The 13,603-nt window shown below is 38.3% G+C and overlaps 1 protein-coding gene across 3 annotated transcripts in view; it reads left to right on the top strand.

Moving 5' to 3' along the window:
• Nucleotides 1-13,603, top strand: part of ETV1 (ETS variant transcription factor 1) — a 66,259-nt gene that overhangs the window by 30,240 nt on the left and 22,416 nt on the right. For all 3 annotated transcript variants that reach the window (XM_058030326.1, XM_058030335.1, XM_058030344.1), the window contains 3 exons: nucleotides 3,445-3,574; nucleotides 5,107-5,295; nucleotides 9,094-9,341. In XM_058030326.1, the coding sequence (XP_057886309.1) occupies nucleotides 3,445-3,574; nucleotides 5,107-5,295; nucleotides 9,094-9,341 (567 nt within the window). The remainder of the gene's footprint in view (nucleotides 1-3,444; nucleotides 3,575-5,106; nucleotides 5,296-9,093; nucleotides 9,342-13,603) is intronic.

The following is a 13,603-nucleotide window of genomic DNA, read 5'->3' as shown; positions in this document are numbered from 1 at the left end:
ACTTTGCGTGGTAGTTGAGAGGAGGTGTTGAAGGCATCCATCTAAATACACGTTGTAGGATTGTTTGCCTTTCAAGTTCGGAGGTAGTTATCTGTAAGTAATCACTGGGGATGAAATCTTGGCCCTTGGTCACTGTTTAATAAGACCATTATTAAGGCAGAGAGCCCCTTACTTTAATAGGGTTGAGACTCTTGTTCTGGGGTTAAGTAAAATGAATTTACCATCAGGAAGAAAGAAGTGGTAAGGAGATGGTTGTTTAAAATGTCATTTTGTTAATATGAATGTGTTGGTAGCTGGTATGCTGCACTAAAATTAGATTGTATAAATAAGCAACCCTGCTCTCCTCAAAAGAAAGAAGATTGAGAACATAATATAAAACCCGGTTTAGCAAAAGAGTGTATGTTTAAATTCTTTTAATAGGTGCACTATAGAATGAGAGTCACACTAAAATCAGAAGTGACGGGCAAAGGGTTTCAGTGATGGTATGAAAACTGCTTTGAATGTTTGAAATTGTATAGTTAAAATAAGTCTGTCATCTTCAGCCACACTTAAGACATGTCCTGAAAGGGCAAGTAGCCTTCAAGAAAGCCCCCAAAAAGCAGTAAGTATTTTTATCAGCCTATCTTTTTTCCTTTCTACCTCTAAAAGTGGAGTTACAGATAAAGCTTAGCATGGTGACTGTGTCAGGGGACTGCCCGAGGAAGGCTTTAAATTTTACAGCTACATTATCTTTCTGGCTGTAGTTAAGATAAAGATCTAATATAAAATCACTTTGGTCTGTAATGCTTTCTCTAAATGAAGTGAAGGTGTTAACCTACTTGATTTGATACACTTTACCCTAGCTTATAAAGCTGGTAGGAAGGTGAGGTAAACTTTAATTAAAACTACAGCAGAGATGCCTTCTAGCAGTGTGCCCTGTACCTTGCTAGGACTGTACAGTAAGCAAAATAAAATGTACCTCGCAGTTGAGGCAGCAGGCTGGAGCCGTGTTCAGTGAAAGTAATTTAATTAGTGTTGATCATGACTCCAGATGATGGTGATTTGATAAGGAATAATTTAGTACTTAACAGCCTTTTACATGCACCAACTCCATGTGGGAAGGTAAAGCAAATTGCACAAAATGAATGTGCTGCTTTCACTTGTGCCTGTGCCAGTGAGCTGGAAAACTGCCTGTTAGCAGACGTTCAGGCTCTCAGCGCTGTGATGAAATACCCAGCCAGTTCTCCGCACAGGGCTGCAGTGTGGGAGTCTCTGTACTCCCGTTATTTAAAAATAAATAAGGGAAGTAATTTTTCATAACAGATTAACTCCAAGGAAGTAGCAAAGTAAAAAAAAAAAAAAAAAAAAAAAAAAAAAAAAAAAAAAAAAAAAAAAAAAAGCAGCATGTGGCCTTTGTGCAAATATGTGATACTGGCTTTAAAAGAGTCTTGTTGCAGTTGTGTTTTCTTTTTTGATTCAAGTTAAAGAGATTGCCTACCTTAGCTTTGGAGCCAGCGTCCCAGACTTGTGGGGCCCATCATATACATTAAATGTATAGGCATGCATTATTTGACCAGACGTACAAAGGACAGTCAGCAGTAAAAGTTCACTAGAAGCATCCTGAAACAAACTACTGGATATCAGCCTGCTTTGTGATTGCTTTGGAAAACTGATTGAGCTGCATTTTGCCATGTTATTAAGTTTGAGAATCATTTTTCAGGAAGTCCATGTGGGCTTTTTTTTAGTGCAAGTTCAGACAGTTTTATTCAGGAAGAATTATTTTCTTTTTGTGATGTTCACATTTTCCATCTCTGTTTTCTAAGCTCTTGTGCTGTGCATATGCATTTCTATATGTTTCATTGTCTGCTTCTCTAATCTTTCCACATAACTTTTTGTGGTATTGTCCACAAAATATAATAGCTGAATAGGAGTTTTCTGCTAACTCTTGTGAGTTTTGTGAAAATACGTGTCAAAATTGAATAGTGTTATGTTGCAGATGACTCAACTGAAAGGCAGTAGTAGAAGGTGTCATGTAATAGGGTATGAGAGGATCTATTTGTGAAAGAGTTCTCTGAACATTGCCTAACCATGAGAAAAGCCAATGCAAAAGTCTGGAATCCAGATCTTGCTCACAGATGCCAGAGTTTAGTGTTCTGATGCTCACTTCTTAGACAGCATTTCATTTATCTCCCCACTGAGCCCTGGCATGTGTATGCAGATGCATTAGTATCAGAAGATATGTAGTGTGTAACAAATCTTCTTTCCCAAGTTCAGGTGCAAGACAAGGGGTAAGATGCTACTTGATGGTATATAATGATAGCCTGGCTTTTTGCTGAGATTCCCTAACAGGAACTGCTGCATGTACATGGATGTTTGTGGAGATACAAGTGTCTATGTCAGGCTGGAATGTGATGTTCATACTATGGTGTTTTGGTGACAACATCAAAGTGATAAAATTATCTCTGAATTCTAGGCATCTTGGAGTTCAAAAATGCATTAACAACCTCATTTTATTTAAAACTTGAAAGGTGTGTTTTCAAGCTGTTACATGACTGTCTTTTAGTCCTTTGTCCTCCTAGCCACTTACTTAGGTCTGCCAGTGTCAGGTGAACTTTGAATTTTCTTCTGCTTTAATTTTGGTTAAGATTGGATATGAAATAAGGAAAGTTGTCTGGTGTAAACTAATTTGCTGGTTAACCTTGCCTTTACCTTTGGCCTTTCCCTTAGTACAGACCACCTTGTGCTTCTAATTAATGCTGCATTTCTGTCACACCCCCTCTGGGGTTTTTTTAGCTTTTAAAAAATATGACTTTGTTTTTTTGCTTGTGTCTATATCACATCTACTATTGAATTTCGTCAGGCCAGGATTTTGTCTTATTTTTAAGAAAAATTACTTAAACCATTTATTCTGATTTTTTAATGATGTTATTTATAATTAAAAGTGCATATAATAATCCAGTTCCAAGGGGTTTCACTGCAAATTTTCAAGCATTCTGTGGGACAGAAACATTACTGATCATACACTTGAGGCTGATATATCTTAAATTTGTTTTGGAGTCGTTTGTGTGACACTCTTTGAAGTGGACTACTATTGCATTTATAGCTAAAAGCAACCTCTGATATTACTTAGAAACATTTGGTGCCTGGGAAGTATTTTGCCTCTGACAACATTTACAGTAGTTAAGCCAAATATAAGTGGGCTGTTATTTTCCTGCTAATGAGATGGGATGCTGGCCATCATGCTATTAAACAATAGAAGTGATAATAGCCAATGTGAAGGATCTCTGGTGTCTATTTTTCAGTTGACACTCAAAGAAATATTTGAAATGTTTATTTCCTATATTGTTTTTATTATTACAATTGTTTAATTAATCATGTGTTTAATTAGCAGTGTCGAGCTTACTTGGGAAAGCTAATTGTTGATATTGTACTTGGGTTTTAATTGCATTCTCCTTCTCTTTCCAGTGGCTTTTCATGGTCTCCCTGTGAAAATCAAGAAGGAACCCCATAGCCCATGTTCGGAACTTGGCTCCGCTTGCAGTCAAGAGCAACCATTCAAGTTCAGTTATGGGGAAAAGTGCCTGTACAATGTCAGGTAAAGTAATTAGGAGCATATTTGCAGTGAGAACTGCTGGCTTAAATGAGGACTGACGAAAGAGTAATAAAACCATAATAGAGATCTTAGAAAAGTTACCTCTTCAGCAGATAACAGACTGATGAGATAATGCATTTAGCTGATGAACACTGATGGATTTGTTTACAGTTGTGTCAAACACTTACATAATAATTTTAAAGCAGTGTTTTTCATCAAAATGCACATCCTCCATTCCTCCTCCATGGGAGCTAGCCAGAGTTTAAAAACCCAGGGCACAAGCATGAAATAGAAGAAAGGAATATCTTGTTTTCTGTGAGCTGCATTTCAAAATGCATTATGTGCATTAGGAAAGAGAGATCTGTGTAAAAGGCAAGGGATTGGCAGGTCTGAGCAACACATTAGGTATTTGACAAATTGTGAAGATGTTGTATGTGTATATTCCTGGGTGATTACCTTTTAAAACAGTGTTTCATTAGTTGCATTCAAAAGTAAGTTGTCTTCTTTTATAGGCATAGATAATAAAAGCTTTATTTATTTGTGGGTGGTGGAGGGGCTTGATACCTCTTCATTCCTTATTGACTTTCTTTTGGTTGCATTTACATGTCACTCCTTCCTTTAGTGTCAGCCGTGAAAGATTTCTTATTGACATTTCAGTCTATTTTAGAATCTTTCATCTAGCTTTGATTCTCATCAATGTAGTATGAAAACTGTTAGCACTTAAAGCATTATAGCATTTAACTTTTTGGATATGAATGGGGTAAAAAAAGGAAAAGACTGGCACTTTTGCCAGTTATAAGGAGTGATTTTGGTTTCAAAAATCAAATGAATCTGTTGATGGATTTGATGGGTGCTAAGGGAGCTGATGTAGAAAAGCGTACAAGCTTGTGCTTACTATTCCTAATGTCTGCATTTCTCCTGGTTAGAAACAGGGATGATCAAAGTGTTCTCAAGTCCTTTCCTGATGTGAGAAACCCCTGAAAATAGCATCTATGTATTTGTAGGACCAGCAGTTTGAGAGAGAAAGGGGTAAAAAAACCTGTCAGGAGAGGCTGCTGACATCCTAGTATGGGTAGCTAAGCCAGCATACCATTGTTTTTCTGGGTCAGATCACTTCCCTCTGGCTGTATTGTTTTACTGTCTCACTTTGTGGTTTGTGCAAAAGAAAAAGAGCCTTGACAGGCACTGTCAGCTCTTTGTGCTCTAGTCCAGGTGCTTCTACTTTTATGTATTTTGTATACCTCCTGTTAGAATGTGACTGTAAGACTGAGTCCTTTAAAAATACATTTCTGTGTCTCAGAGAAGCAAATGCTGTGCCAAATCACTTGCCTCTAACATGACTTCTTCATTGCTCTTCCTAGTGTAAAGTTGAGAATTCTTCTGCCCAAAACTGGTTCATAAGTTAACTATAATCAAAAGCTTCTAAATGGGGCACTTGTGGTGATTTTTTTCTGGATGTAGATGCTACAGTTTTGCTTTTTCTTCTTTCTTTGGAAAAAATAACCTACCTTGCTTTTCCCTTGCTTTACTAATAGTGCCTATGATCAGAAACCACAAGTGGGAATGAGGCCCTCCAACCCACCGACGCCATCCAGCACTCCCGTGTCGCCGCTGCACCATGCCTCCCCAAACTCCGCCCAGACCCCGAAACCTGACCGCGTCTTCCCTGCCCACCTCCCTCCATCCCAGTCCATTCCAGACAACAGCTTCCCCATGGATCACAGGTAAAACACAAAACATGGGAAGGTGTTCAGTTGTGGCTCTTATATAGGGTAATACTGGCTTCCTGCCCACAGCTCTTCCCTTTTAGGCTGGGGGATCAAGGGTGGAAACCAGCAAGGTTGGTAGTGTCAGAAATGTGTGTGTTCATGAAAGGCTGGCACCCAGCTTGGTGCACTAGTGTATGAGTTCATATTGGCAGGACGGAATTTAAATTACATGTTGGTTCTGTCTTGTGAGGGTGATTACAGTATGCTGGATAATCTCATCTAGGCTCCCTTTCCCACGAAAGGCTGGACACAATGTTTTTTCAAGGTTCCAACCTGAGCTCTTCTCTAGCTCTGTGATTCACTTGAGGCTAGAAAGCCCTTCAAGGTGATGAAGTCACTAGCAAGCATGTTCCTAGCTATAAATATCTGGCCTCTTGCTAAGCAGTTCACCTATCTAAGGGATAAGTGGCTATGTTGCAGTGTTCCTGCTTCAGAATATTCTTTAGGAGGGTGGATCGTTTTTCCAAGCCCTTCTGTAATGTAGTGTTTCAAAAAAAGATGCCAACATAAACCGTGCTTAAATAACATTAGTCTGAGTAAAAGCCACAAGAGTTAGAGACTAGAATTAAAGCTTATACTGTCCTTAAGTCACCCTGTTTTGTTTTGATATGTTAGAAATCCCCAGACAACTGTCTTAGCTCAGTTTTGCAACAGATATGTTCAGTGGATTCCCCTGTTTTTTCAGCCCAAGCACTTGTTTGTGGAATTCTGTTTACTCCAGCCTTTATTGCATGAACCTGTTTTTGTATGCTGAGTTTTGATTACCCTGGAACATTTAAAATTCCAATGGTGTGTAAAGAGATATATGTTCAGAAACTTGTTTTACCTCTTAACCATTATCAAATTAAGAAAGACCTGAAAAGAAAAACAGTTGTTGGGAGTGTGATTTGCATGTTTCTGCTCTAATAAGGGCTGTTATCTCCAGGGATTTGTGCAGATCACTTTTGAAGGAGGTTGCTAACGTTAATATTGCTGTTTTGTCCTCTGCTGAGATAGCTTTAAATACCACCAAGGTTCTCTACAAGCCCTTCTGGCCATCAAGAAACACTGAATTGGCCCCTTCACCTGCCATAGTCCCCATCTCCTCCCCAGCTGTGGACTGTGGTCTAGCCACAAAGGCCCCCAGTGAAGGCAGGCAGTGGATTAGATTACAGGAGGGTGGATAAATGTGTTCCTGTACATACACCAAAGTCAAGCTGCCAGGAGACTGAAATCAGCTGAAGCTAAATGGCTGATGTGCAGAGAACAGTAGTAAGATTTTTCAGATGAAAAGAAATATTTTGTCATAAAGCTGCTTGTAAAGAACTGAACCGGTATGTCAACCCTAACTTCAGTATTTATAGACATTTGCATACATCCTAATATAGTTTCTGTACCCACAACCCTTGCTTTGTGCAAGCTTTGTAGGCTCTTTACATAATTTCTGCTCCCTCCCCATCTCTGATATCCATGTTCTTTAGGGCATTTTGCACTAATGCTTCCCTTCTATTATAGAACATTATGTGTTCTAGTAAAGTCCAAAATAGCTGACTCAAGGAAGAAAAAAAATCATCTCATTTTTCTCCATTTTTAAAGAAAGATGGAATTGTAGTGGGAGATATTTTTTTTCCATTTTCTTGTTTATTTTGAATCTTGTGTATGAAGCACACATGTACTTCATATTTTTGTGAAATTCAAATTTTTGTGATTTACAAGGTGAGATACTACTACAATGACTGTATTCAGAAAATGTCACTTAAACAAATGACCTGCCTATGTGAGTTCATATAAGCATCTATAACTCAAGGCACAGTGTTTTTGGAGCATGCATTGGTGGCACAGGATAGCATTAATATCTAGTACATACAGCCCATACATCTTCATACAGGGCATGAGTATATGAACGATAAGTGGTCCTAACAAGTACCAACAGGAAACAAATCCACTTGTATAAACAAATGGCTTGATTCCATACAAAGCTTCCAGTACAACAAGTATTATTAACTTCCTTTGAGGCTTTGTGAGTGAGCCTGTTTCTTATTTTATCTTCAAGTTGCAATTTTCTGATTCACTCCTTGACAGTTCTTAATGATAATTTCTGCTTCTTTTTTTGGCTAATGAAAAAAGGAAAAAAAGGAAATGAATGCAGTGCCAGTCAGCCTAACTGTTTCATAATACATTTGAGTTTCTAAGTTTATTTTCTGCAGGTGTAGGTGGAATTGCAAACCCCAATGTTACAGCACAGTACTCTTTCTACCGCAAAAATTATAGTATTTACAGCAGCATTGGAAAAATTCATTTTGTCTCCACTACTGCATGGTAATAGTTTCTATCTCTGTAGTTTCCACAGTATTTATAATTAAGCTGTGATAGTAAATATTTGTCAGAATAAGTTACAGCAGTATTATGACAGATGGTAATAGAGTTTAAATTGTTGTAGAAATATGTACTACCTATGAGTTGATAGTCAAGGGTTTTATTGCTCGTGCAATCAAATTCCTGCATTGTACTTCACTCACACAGTTTTCTCCAAAAGAAAGTCTTTTGCTTGCGTGAATCAAAGCTGGTTCAGACCCGAAGTACAGGAAGCTCAGGAATGATTGGGTCTCCATTTTTCTTTTCTGTGACAGTGTGAAAAGAAGCTTCCAAAGAAAGGCACAAGTTTTTTGGGATATTTTTTAAGTGTCTTGTTTGTAATAAGTGATAACAGGACTGGTAAGCAGTTTGTATTGCAAGAGCATTGCATTTGCTGTTGGTTAGTGTGGACTCAATATTACTGGTGTGGTGATTACTACTGTGGTAATCTGCAGGAGATAACTGGAAGATATCGTGCAATTCATCAGGGTCCAGTGGAATAAAAGCATCCTGGTATTCTTCTGTATGATTCTGTACCTGCAGATGTCCAAGTAATTACATTCAGGCCTTTTAGTTCAGTTAGGTACGTTTTATGGAAGAGAAAACAAGCATAGGCTCTTGAGAGTAGCATTTCATGTAAAACAAGATAATTTGAAATTCTCTTCTTTTTTGCCTACTGAAGAGCATTTGGGAATACCAAATGGCAGTGTGGCTTGTACAGATTACAACTTTCATGTAGAAATAACCAAGGGGAAAAGTTAAAGCTGGAGGGTAATTAATTGTTGTAGCAAAAATTTGCACCCTCTCCTTTAACGGGGGTGCTGACATTCCCTTCCTGTTACAGCTGGAGTACAGTGCCATCCTTGTGAATCGATCTCTCATGACACCACCCCAGAACAGTGGACTTTTACTCTGGAATGTTTCCAAATGTTAGAGCAGACAATACTCTATAAAAAATGTGTTTATTGTGGTCAGAATGATTTCTGTGTAACAGTAAGATGGGTAAGAGTATATTAGAGTAGGAGCAAGATGTTGCTAACGTTTGTGAAAGAGCAGAGAACTCTACACCTCCTTCATGTCACTGTGGTAGAATGTCAGTCTTTCTACTGTTTTGGAGCTGGTGCATTTCCTGTTTGCCTCTTCTGTTGAGGGAAGATATTGAAAGCAAAGATATTGAAAGCAAAGATGACCTGTGGTGGGGACAGGTCTTAGAGCTGGTATTAATAGGTGGGATTTTTGTTTCTTTGCTTGCCGCTGTTGTACAGAGACAGTGACCCTGATGGGAGCACTTGGCATGATCATAAGCAAAATGTTGGTTTTTGAGAAAGTGATACAGCCACTAATAGCGACTTCTGAAGATCTTTGGGAAATGGAACGTAGCTGGAGTCCTTTACATGACCTCTCTGATTTGTGTTCTAGATTTCGCCGCCAGCTCTCTGAACCTTGCAATTCTTTCCCACCTTTGCCTGCAATGCCAAGGGAAGGACGTCCAATATATCAGCGCCAGATGTCTGAACCAAACATCCCTTTCCCGCCTCAAGGTTTTAAGCAGGAGTACCACGATCCAGTTTATGAACACAACGCTATGGTTGGCAGTGCAGCCAGTCAAAATTTCCCCCCTCCTCTGATGATTAAACAGGAACCTAGGGATTTTGCATATGATTCAGGTAGGTGAGATTCCCCTTTAGTTCTGCATAGCAAAACAATATTTCACTCCAAGCCAGTGCTATTGATGTCTTGATTGTATGAATTGAAACTTGCTCTTTTGACACATCTCACAAATTATGTGTGAGACAGCTTACAAAGTATTAAGATTGCTACATAATACAGTGTGACTTGTGCCACCATTTCTTGCTCTTTAAAAGGCTTCATTTTCTAGATGTCTCTGTCCAGAAACATTAAAGAAGTTGAGGAAGAAAGTAATGGGTGCAAATTTGCTTTGTTAAGAGGGAACTTGTTCTGTACTATCTCATCTTTGAATTTGTGAGCTCCATTTTATGAGTTCTTCCATTTGTGTGCCAGAAATAGAGAACTCTTTCTCCTCTTGCTTGCATTACTTTAAATCAGGAGTAACTCCACTGAAGTGGGGTTTATACAGCTATAAAACCGATGAGGGAGAAGAATCGGCCAAATTGGTGTCAGCTCCTCAGTTTGTGCATACTGCTGTGTTTTGTGGAGGTACATAATCTGAGATGCCAGGTTGCTGATGTAGAGAATACACTGTTGCTATTAATAATGTTTATTATGATTGTGCTTATAGGGCAACTGGAATGGAACCTTATTGCTCTACAGGCAGTACAAAACAGAGGAGGTGGTGGCAGAATCTGCTCTCAATAGGTTCTGATCAAAATAGAAAAGATAAGCAATAGGAAGGATAGAAAAATCAAGGGAATAATACTGTAAATGTTTGACAAAATTTCAACATAATATTTATATTATACTTGGGAAAAGAATGAGAAAATTAAGAAGTCAAAAAAGAAATTGAGTTATGAGTACCAAGTAACAAGGTGAAGGAAGCTACAAAGAAGAAAGCTGGAAAGGTGGTATGAAAAGAAGCTGAGATTAAAACATGAGGAATGCTGTAGGTGGGGTTAAACAGTTGATTGGTATGGAGCCAAGATAATGCAATCAAAATGTTGTTCAGTTTTAGTGTAAGTGATTTCTGCAGCTCCTCTTCAGTGTCTGCCTCGGTCCTGCTTTGTGCATGCTCCACTGTTGAAAGGAAGGGATTTCAGCGTGTCCCAGCTATGCTTCTGGAGGAGGGTACACTGCTTTCATACACATCCATGATGACTTGGGCAGGGGGAATGGATGGTTCTGTCTGACTTCGGTCTGACTCCCCCTTCTTATTGATGCTGCTGTACTCCCAGGGCTTTCCTTCTTGTTCAGTCTCTGGCTAGATGCTTTTGCAGTTTATTTTCCAAAGGCTATATGACAGCTGAGTTAAGTGTCATTTGAAATTTCAGCTCATGAAAGACTATCTTGCAATTTGATATAGTTTAAAACAGTTTTTTTATTTTCTTTTTGTAGCTAACTTAACACTGTCTATCTAGTGGGGTATTTTGTGGTTTCATTAATGTGAAATTCTTGTTGTAGAGTTGATCTCAATGTTAGAATGGGGGAATTTGGAAACATTTTCTTTCTTATTCTTAACAAGCAAAAAACCAATCGTTAGGAAAATTTGAGTTAGCCCTTAACAGGGAGAGGACCAGGGGTGAAATATTTCTCCAAGCTGAAATATAAGACAAGATGAAAGTGAAATGGAATTACAAGGATCAGATCCAGAACTCAACTCATTCATTGATGAGGGTTCTGCGATCTGTGGCTTTGTGGAGTTATGTATCTCTGGTCCTAGAGCATATGGGAGAGACTGTGTAGTTCATGTGGCAGTGGATAATAAATGGGGGACTGCAGCTTCAGGCACTGCCAGTCCCTTGCAACCTTCACAAGCACTGTTATTCATCTTGCTAAATTAAAGGTCAAAAAATGGCCCACTTGTAAATATGCTTCTTATTTGGCTCAGAAGTGGGATCTCCTTATTGCATACTGTTACTTTAAATCTGGACTGGCAGCTAACATTCATCTGTCTTTGGAATATTCTGTATGGAAGAAAGCAGGAAATTTTATTCTGAAATGAAGATGTACAAACTCGTATCCAGTCCTGTCATGTCTATTTATTTTGTGCCAGTAAGAACAACATTCCACTTTATAATAATTATCTTCAAGCAAAATTGTTGCTTCTTTTGTAGATGAATGATTAGTTTTTAAAAATGTAATAGCTGTGTAACCAGTGGTCATGAAAAATTAATCTGTTGGTATCAGGAAGTACTTTTATTGGCCTCAGAATCACTGCATTTAAGTTGACACATCTGTACACTCCATAAATTGCAGTCAACAACTGTGGTCTGTTGATATTTTGTCTTGTTACCATCTGTTCTCCAGAAACCATCATTTTCCATCCTTGCTAAGAGTACATTAAATAACCCCTTAGGAAACATAATGTATTTGTCACTGAATCATTGATTTCATTTTTCACCTATGGATGTTCAGGGAAGGAGGAATGCCAGAGTAAAAAGTCTTTTTTTTCATTGTATTTTATTGCAGCTCAGATAAGAATATAGAAACACATTTAAAAAGTTCATTGTAATGCACTGGGATGTTCCTTTTGGGATGTTTTTGAAAGGGACTCGTAAAAGTTCATTGCTTTTGTGCACTGTTCTTTTATACTGTGTGGGAAGCTGATGAATGAAAAGCATTATTATAGAATGATTACAACTCTATTAAAACATGACATTAATTATGACATGGGAAATGGCAGATCAATTAGTTGTAATTGTAATTGCAGGTATGCAATTTCTACTGCAGAATAGAGATAATGGAGATGTTTGAGATAATGGAAAAAGAAAAATGTCAACAGTGTAGAGGCTCTTCCTTATCCGTCCACGTTTCTAGAAGTCACAGTGCATCATATAGGTTCAATCAGACATTTTCTGCCATGGATTTTTTTTTTCCCATGTCTGACAGTCAGATGTATTTAGTACTTGATGGTAAATCTAGCAACTTTAGTCACAGAAGTGCAGCCAGGCATACAGAGGTTTGAGATTTTGTGTAATTAATGAATATACTCCAAAAGGCTTCCGAAGACCTTTGTTTACAAGGCCTAATAGTGGGTGTTCCTTTACTGTTAGCACTGCTAGAATTCAGTAATGTATTCAGGTACTTAAACAAAAAGGCCAAACTTGATATAGCTTGTCTCTTCTGTGCTTTGTTTTTGAGCAGGACCTTCACAGGCTTAACCCTTCTTACATGATGTTGTGTGTTTGCAAATATAGTAAGGTATGACTCCTGCTGTGTGTGTATCAATTAATACTAAAAAGCAGGTTTTAAAGCGACATCTTAAATTATTAAATCTTATATTTGGTTTTGCCCAATTGCCCAATATTTGGTTTTGCCCAATTGAAAATAGTTATTTTGCAAAATTGAAATAGTTATTTTGGTTGAGAATTTTTTATAATCATGTCTTTGGAAACTCAAATTTGTCCCACAGTGGTAATGGAGATGAATAGAGGAGGAACTGTTGCTTGCATGTACTACTTACTGATTGCCAGGAATTTTTCTGTCGAAATTTAGATAGATTCCGTACTTCCCGAACGTGTCACAGGCAGGGCTGTTCTCACAGTTTCATTTCAGGGTAGCCTTACAATTAATGCGCTTGAATGGACCTTAGAAAATTTGGATTCTGTCCCTGTCACTTCCGAGACACTGGTCACATCACTTAAAGAATGAGCCCTCCAGACAGAATTATTAGCCTCCATGTCTTTCTTTCTGAGTTGCTCATCCCTTTAATTCCTGAAGCCTCACAAGCAAATACCTTGTGTTGGCAAGTGAGAATGGATGGGCAACTGCCCCTCTGTTAAAAGAAATGAACGGAGGCCGAGAGACAAATCAGATACATAAACCTGTTTGTTTTGGATACCCAATTAGAACTGGGTGATTTTTAAAATAACATTATGCTCTACATATGTTCAAATCTTAGCTCCTAGGGACTTTCTTTGTGTTTCTAGATGAAGAATTATGGGAACATCAGATAAGGGTCTCAGTATAAGCAGTATAAAAATACATAATACCAAAAATCTGTCAGAAGCAATGTGGCTACTCTGAAAAAACTTGTTGGAGCTGGAATGGCTTTACTGGGGCCTAAAGTTGACCATTCAGCTGTATTATCTTTTCTTGAGAACTTCAGTACATAGACAACGTCCATCCCCTGTAACAAATGAAGCAGGGGCTCCTCCTGCTAAGCTGTTTGCAGCATGGCTCTCCTTCCCACAAAGAGCAAAGAGTTTTGACCTGTGCTCTCAAGACAAGAGTGGTGGAGCAAAAGGCTGTATCATATTTGCAGCAAAGGATTCATATAAAGTTTGTGCAGGAA

Source organism: Melospiza georgiana, chromosome 1, assembly GCF_028018845.1.
Source record: "Melospiza georgiana isolate bMelGeo1 chromosome 1, bMelGeo1.pri, whole genome shotgun sequence".
NCBI lineage: Eukaryota > Metazoa > Chordata > Aves > Passeriformes > Passerellidae > Melospiza > Melospiza georgiana.
Note: the sequence above shows the minus strand (reverse complement) of the source record. Positions and strands in the feature narration are given on the sequence as shown.